Source organism: Triticum dicoccoides, chromosome 3A (assembly GCF_002162155.2).
Source record: "Triticum dicoccoides isolate Atlit2015 ecotype Zavitan chromosome 3A, WEW_v2.0, whole genome shotgun sequence".
NCBI classification, from domain to species: domain Eukaryota; kingdom Viridiplantae; phylum Streptophyta; class Magnoliopsida; order Poales; family Poaceae; genus Triticum; species Triticum dicoccoides.
This window is the reverse complement of record NC_041384.1, coordinates 743628204-743635758: the sequence shown is the minus strand read 5'-3', so window position 1 is coordinate 743635758 and position 7555 is coordinate 743628204. Positions and strand designations below refer to the sequence as shown.

General features: G+C 47.0%; 1 protein-coding gene across 1 annotated transcript; it reads left to right on the top strand.

Moving 5' to 3' along the window:
- The first annotated feature begins 547 nt into the window (after window positions 1-547).
- On the top strand, window positions 548-2459 carry LOC119273217. The gene is made up of 2 exons (XM_037554460.1): window positions 548-918; window positions 1327-2459. Exons 1-2 carry the CDS (start codon window positions 548-550, stop codon window positions 2318-2320), a joined length of 1365 nt encoding a protein of 454 aa, XP_037410357.1. The 3' UTR covers window positions 2321-2459.
- The last annotated feature ends 5096 nt before the right edge of the window (window positions 2460-7555 follow it).

The window sequence follows — 7555 nt, the reverse complement described above, 5'->3', positions numbered from 1 at the left end:
AGTCTGTAATCGAAAGTACTAGTGTTATGACTTCCTATCACCAAAGTTGCATATGTATTAACAATTGAATTTCCACTGAAAAATGGTGTGATTGCGAAGATAAAATATAAATAGTGTGCAGCCAATGCAGCATCCGGGGCCAAGTGGAGAAGAGATAACGGCTGCCGCTCTTGGACTCATCCGAGGCCAGGTGGAGAAGATGAGGCCACGCCAGGCCAGGCTGCTTTAGTCACGGCTGACGGCAGGTTGGAGGACGATCGAAGCAAGACAAGGGCTGACGGCTGTTCGCCTCGCCACCGAGCACGCGCCGCACTCTGACGTCCGGCGACACCCGAGCTTTGGATTCGTGTGACAAAAGTGCAAGACAAAGGCTGCTGACGTCTGGACACTCCAGTACAACACTTCTCACGCACGCACGCACGCGGTGGCGCTCCTCACCCAACACGCGCCGCCCGGCCGCAGAGAAGAAGAAAGTACCAGTTCACTCATTGTCAAGCCAAGCCTCGATCCCCAGTTCCCCAGCCAACACTCGCCGCCCGGCTGCGCGATGGGAGATCCAGACGAACACGAACGTCAAGCCGTAGCCGCCGGGGAGCTTATCTCTGCCTGCAACCCTCCTCCCACCGAGGGTAACGCCGTCGTCGGCGTGGCAAACCTGCCGCCTCCTGGATTCCTCGCGGCCCTCCCACACGCCGGCCTGAACACCAGGGCCGTCGGCCTGGTCGATCCCGCCAGGCAGGAGCCCAGGGGCCGCGCGCTCGGCCGGGGAGACAAGCGCCGCTCCGTCCAGGGTCTCGTCAACGAGATCGACCACAATTTGCCGGCCGGAGAAGCCCCGGAGGAGGGCGAGGGCAGCGCGGTGGAAGCCCCGCAGGAGACGCCCACGCAGAGGAAGCGCACGCATCGATCTGCCATCAGGTCTGTGCTAAACTGGTACGGTAATTATAGTTTGGTTTGTTCTACTGTGGAGAATCTCGAGGCGCTACATCTGGTGTTAGCTCGTGGAATCGTTGCATATCTGACGCACCGTTGATCCTGGCTAGTGTTTTAGTCTAACTGTTGTGTAAAACTAGAAAGAAATACTTAATACATATACTACTACATTTTTAGATTTGATTTCTTTATGTAAGTCTAGTTAGTAGTATAAAATGTACTTATACCAAACACAAGAGATTAACTTATGAATTAGTTACGGTGATATTAAAATCGAATTGATCATCCTTTATGAGATTGGTTCGGTACTAGAATTAGTTTTAAACTAATAATTTCATGCTTTGGTGCCAATGTTATATGTACTTGAGATTGATATATATACTGTTGTGTTAGGAGGAGGAAGCACAGTGGGTCCTCGACCATGGCCAACCTGTACGACGATGGCCAGAACAAGGATGAAAGCACCGGGTTGGGGCTCTCCGCGAAGCGGAAGAGGAAGAGGAGCAAGTACCTCTTGCTGCCATACACCAACGATCTTGACGGGCTGGATCTCGACGAGAAGGAGGAGGATGTCGGTGTCCGGGAGGTCTTGCTGTTGGTGCGTGGCTTCGCCAAGGACATATTTCATCGGAGGTATTTTCCTCGGGCTGCAAAGAGGTATCTCGGAAGGCTTAGGAGCACAACGTTCTTGCCGGAGAATACTTTTGCAAATGGTGTTGTTGTTCCTGAATGTCCAGCAGAGGATTCTTTTGCAAAAGCTACTGCAGATGCTACAATTGTGGTATCTGATTCATCATGTGATTCTGAAAAGAAACAAGGCGAAGGTGCATTCACGGGGAGCGGAGGGAAGAATGATCAAGATGGAAGTGGAGGTTCTTCTATCAAAGGGAAAGAGGTGGAGAAAGCCCCTCCACCAAAAAACCATCTTGACCATGGCTTACTTATTACTCCCACTATTCCTATCAGGCAAGTGAGGCCAGAAGGTGTGATAAGCCATGTGAAACCAGGAGTTGAGGTAGATACTGTCACAAGTGTGCAGAGGCCAACGGAAGAAAACGTTCCTCCTACAACTGGTTTGCTTCCTATGCATGAAGGCATATCTTCTCAGCCCACACATGGAAATGAAAACATTGTCCAAGAACAAGAACCTAATGCTTCTCTGCAGGTGATGGTTCTGAAGGTACCGAACGTTCATCCACCCCCACCTGCCCCGACAACTCAGCTGAGCATCCCTGAAATGATGAGCGGGGTCAAGCACATGATCTCGCACCTGCAAGATGGAGTCAAGCCCGTCCAGGAGAACCTTCTAGGCGATTTGCAGAGGCTTCTGGCAAACCTGGACAGGGCACAACCCGGGCCTTCTAGCTCCGCGACTGCTACTTCATAGCCCCTGTCCACCGTCTGGCTTCGTGGCTCTGGCCTCTCCATAGTTCTTGTTGGTGTATGGGATCTTATTGTTTTCTTTTCGTGGAGCTTCTTTTTTCCATTTGATGATGAACAAAATGTAATTGCAAAGTCAATGTGAATGGTAGACATTATTATCATGTCGTTGCTTGCTTGCTTGTCACTTAAGACCTTTTTCTATACATCAACCCTCATTATACAACCATGATGCACCACGCCCCGGCTACCTCCACAATGCAGCACGCCCTGCCGCCTCCTTATTGTACCGAGCCGACCACCTCCATGTCGCACCACCTACAACCTTCTTCCTCACCACATGCCAGTGATGGATCCGACTCACCACTACGATCTGATGACACTTGACGACAGAGGGCCACCCCGTCGCAGGCTGCCTTCCACCTCCCCACCTGACGATGGATCCATGCATCAAGCATCGTCGTGAGCACGTATAAATCGTCCGCTTGGAACTTGGGCGACATGGTTAGGAGACACGACAGCAGGCGTCAAGGAGAGTGTGTAGTTGACAAAGGACGAGCGCGCTGAAGAGTTTGTTGCATCTAGGGCATTCTCTCTTGCGCTGCTTCCCTCTATTTGTTGTGGTGCTGATCTCTAGGCCTACTATTGGTGACAATGATGCAACGAACGTCTCCCACGCCCTCCTCCCATGGCCTCCCTGAAACGACCACAAGCCGGTGATCTGGTCGTGCGACAACTACGATACCTCCATGTTGTCAACGCCAATGGGATGGCCCAACGTCCTCACATCCCCCTTCCATGCCCTACCTATGATGCCAGTTGTTTTCTGTTAGTTCCAAAAGCTGCTACCATGGCAGACTCTTTGCAAAATCTGCGCAAAGACGACACGGACTCCTCCAACATAACGGGCTATAGCATGTCATTAAATTATGAATTGCATGTGATGTTAATCCCTTTTATGCACCTTATTTGATGTGTCGTTTGACCTCCGGCCATGGTGTCGATGGTTTAGGCAATGTGGATGGTGGTCTGCGCAGGCGAATGCGAGGGTACAACCTACTAGAAGGCTAGGAGCGGCCAGTTTGAGGCAATATGGTGGTCCCTGCCACCGCTACAGTTACCTGCGGGAGTAGGGCCAAAGTGAGGGGCGAGGGAGGGGATGGAAGGTCCTGTTACGCCGCAACCTGTTGTGGGATCTAAGGATCGCACGTTCAATATAATTTTTCTGTGGCAGACCATTTTTTTCTTTTCAATTCCAGTTAAGAGTTTATAATGAGCAAACTACCGGTTTAATTGTATACAAAATTGTTTGTGCATAATTATTATTAGAGATCGATCCACACATTAAAACTTCATGTGCAAACATTATTTGTGGATAGGGGGACAAGATGGACCTAACTGAATAAGTTGCTAGACAAGAAAGTGTCTTGGAGGGAAAGCATGGAAATTTATTAAATGCAGGGACACAAAGGTACAACGATAAATGACAACCTTGTGTGATACGCGTCGAGAGCCCGTCAAGATGACAAAAGCCTAGTCATTAATATCACGGTGAAAGAAACAGAGGAAATCCATCGATGGTCTGTATTTGTAGAAAGGCCATGCGGCCCTTTACATATGAAGTGTTTAACAATTAATTCTCCATTCCATTTATTCAAAAGCTTTAACACAATGTATGTTCGACATGAAAGCTTTACAATGGAGCTACTCGGTGCTATCTGTATACGCTATCAAATTCGCAGGCCGGCAGCTTGAAAATGCGGCCAATGTGATCTAGAAGTCTAAGGCCCCTCCTCGATGCAAGTTCTTTGCGTGGTTGGCCTGACGCAACAAGTGTAGGACATCATATCAGTTGGCTAGGCGGGGATTGCCCCCGCCAAGCCGCTTGCCCTCTGTGTGATCAAGAGGAGGAAACAATGGAGCGTATCTTGGTTAATTGTGTGCTTGCGAGGATGGTATGGGCAGAGGTTCTATCATCTTGGGGGAGAGGTGAGTGGAAGCCGACCACTGATGACCATGTTCTCTCCTGGCTCATCGTGGAGCGGCCGGGGATTCATCTCGAAGGACTTGCATGCACTTATCTTGTTGATGTGTTGGACGATCTAGAAACATAGGAATGACGTTGCCTTTGACAATGTGTCTCCGTCAGTTCCCATAGTTCTCGCTAGGATTCCTAAGGAAGGGAAGATTTTGCACCTTGAGAGGTTGTTTAGTGGAGATCTCAATGTTTTATTTCCAAGGTTGTACAGACGTATTAATAGCGAGTAGTCCGACAAGTCTAGGGTTGGTGGTGTAGCGTCTGCACTGAGGTACCCCATTTGTAAAACATTGTGTGGATGGGCTCTTGCCTCTCCTCTCTTGATTGTTGATACACATGCTTATGCATATCCTAGAAAAATGTTTCCACTTAGAGGTAAGGAAGTTGAGGAGAGTGTGTATTTTCATGGGTAGTTCTTGTATTGTTAGATATCCTATAGCCTAGTTTGTTGAATTCCACACAGATAACTAGGTAGATGATTTTCAAGAATTTTCACCAATATTTCAGCGATATTTTTTAAACTATACTTCTTACGTTTCAAAATAACTCTAATAGGAGTATTATATTTGACTAGAGCAAGGAATGATGCATACTTAAGTGGGGACCTTGGGTTCATCCAAGTCCAGGTGGGGTCATGGAGAAGATAATGGCTGCAAACCTCGAATTCATCTGAAACCAGGTGGAGAAGATGACGGCACCTCCTTTAGTTTAGCACTATCATCGGGTGGAACAGGAGTGGTGTATGTGTTTTTAGTGGGATGTACAAATGGTGGAATAGTTGCATAATATTCAAGAGTTTAATAACTAATACAAAAGTTTTTTTACATTTTTCAAAAAAGATGAATGCAAATGGATGTTTACTACGATTGGATTTGTTTAGAGATAAGTGTTTGTTTGGTTTGGAAGAGTTTATTTTCTTCTCACAGCAAATATGCATGTGCATGGCGGAAGAGAAAATTGATCTATCCACCAAAATACCCATCAGCATAGCACTGTAGGGGATGGGAGGCGCATGCCCAGGTATATAAGAAATGCATATCCTACTTCAGTATCAATTACTAAAGTGGATGTATGTGTGACCATACATGGATTGGTCAGTTTCGCTTTAACCCTGAGAACAAATTTCTATAGTTATCTTGTTCCTCTTTGGATCTCCCAAAGCAGAACAATTCAGTTTTATTGAAGTTGAGTTTGAGCCCAGATAATTGCTCAAAAAGACAAAATACAAGCTTCATATTCCTAGCGTTTGCAAGATCATGTTCCATTAATATAATAGTATCATCCGTGTATTGTAGGAAAGAGACACCCCCCTGTACAAGGTGGGGGACAAGTCCTCCTACTTGGCCACTCTCTTTGGCCCGACCAATTAGTACTGCCAACATATCCGCTACAATGTCAAACAGCATAGGAGACATGGAGTCTCCCTAATCCCTTACGTGTCTGGAAATAATGTTATATATTATCATTGACTTCTATTCCGACACTACCTTTTTGTATGTATGAATCCACCTGAGATCTCCAAGATTCATTGAACCCCTTCATATGTAAGGCTTGCTGAAAAAAGGGCCATTTGACCTTATCATACGCTTTTTCAAAATCCACTTTAAAGATAACACCATCTAGTTTCTTCGTATGGACTTCACGCACCGTTTCATGTAGGACCACAACCCCTTCAAGGATGTGTCGTCCTGGCATGAAAGCAGTTTGTGTTGGTTGCACAACCAAATGGGCTATTCGTGTCAACATGTTCGTGCCAACCTTTGTAAAAATCTTAAAGCTTACATTGAGAAGACAGATCGGTCTGAATTGCTCAATAAGAATAGCCTCAACCTTCTTTGACAACAACGTTTTTGTTCCAAATTTGAGGTGAAACAGGTTTAAATGACCATCGAACAAATCATGGAACATAGGCATAAGATCTACCTTTATGATATGGCAGCATTTTTTATAAAATTCCGCCGGGAACCCATCCGGCCCAGGGGCTTTATTATGCTTCATTTGCATTATTGCATCAAACACCTCTTTCTTAGTGAACGGAGCAGACAACACCTCATTCTCTTCTAAGTTAAGTTAAGGTATGTTCCCAATCGCACTCTCATCTAGAGCTATGAAACTTTCCTAGGGTGCTCCAAAAAGCTTCTAATAATAATCAGAGATGTACAATTTTAGTTTTTCATGTCCTACAATTGTACCCTCATCTTGTTCGAGTTGAATTATCTTTCTCTTTCTATGTTTCCCATTAGCTATCATGTGGAAAAACTATGTATTATCATATTCTTGGACGATCTTAGAAACCTTTGCTCTAAGCGCCCATTTCATCTCCTCCTCTCTCATAAGGGCTTGTAACTTCTTCTCGTTCTCATTCTTAATATCTCGCTCAGACATATTAAGAAGGGTGGATTCCGCTTTGACATCAAGTTCATTAATAATTTGTGCCAGTCTCTCCTTTTCAACTTTATAAATACCACTTTGGTTTTTGGCCCATCCCCTCAAGAATTGGCACAAATGTCTACACCTTGCCGGTTGTAGCTCACCTCACGAACGGCTCCAGCAAAGCCACCATCGCTGGGATGCAACTTTCACCGACGCCGGTTCCAGCACACAGGGGGCACCCAAGTCGCGTCACCGACTGCCTCCCGGCAGATTGCACCTCACCGCCCCCAGTAAGCAGCTAGCCCTGGTAGCCGATGGTCGCGGCATTGTCTCAAAACCAGAGTAGTGGTGGCCATGGCCGCTGTTTCAGATCTGAAAGACGGGTAGAGGAATTCGCCTTGGAGATGGGTGGAAAGGGCTTTGAGTAGGTCTGCTCGTTGGGCGGAGGCTGCCAATGGGCAGTGGTCAGGCCGGGATTGGAACAGAATTTCAGAGAACGGCGGAGGCGCAAATGCGAGGAGCGGAGCAACGAGTGTTGAGACAGAGCACTGCTACATAGACGACACCTTGGCAACCGATGTATGCACGACACATGTTGACAGCTGTCCATCACTTTGGTTGCATGGGTTGGTACCATCGATCGCAGCTTCGTTCAGAGATCGGCCGCCGATGTATCATGTGCATAGTGATTTCGGTTGAGAAAAGGATAAGGAGATTGGGAAAGTGAAGATAGACACGAGCGTGGGAAAGGGACCGGACACTCGTCCAACGCTTGTGTTATTTGTGCGACGTTTGATTTGTCGCAATCCAATGGCGCATGTTGGACCGGCG

Bases quoted from the DNA above. Each gene is read 5' to 3' on its own strand.
- LOC119273217 (XM_037554460.1), top strand. From the start codon at position 548: ATGGGAGATCCAGACGAACACGAACGTCAAGCCGTAGCCGCCGGGGAG. The intron at 919-1,326 runs GTCTGTGCTAAA...CTGTTGTGTTAG, and splicing joins ACGCATCGATCTGCCATCAG to GAGGAGGAAGCACAGTGGGT.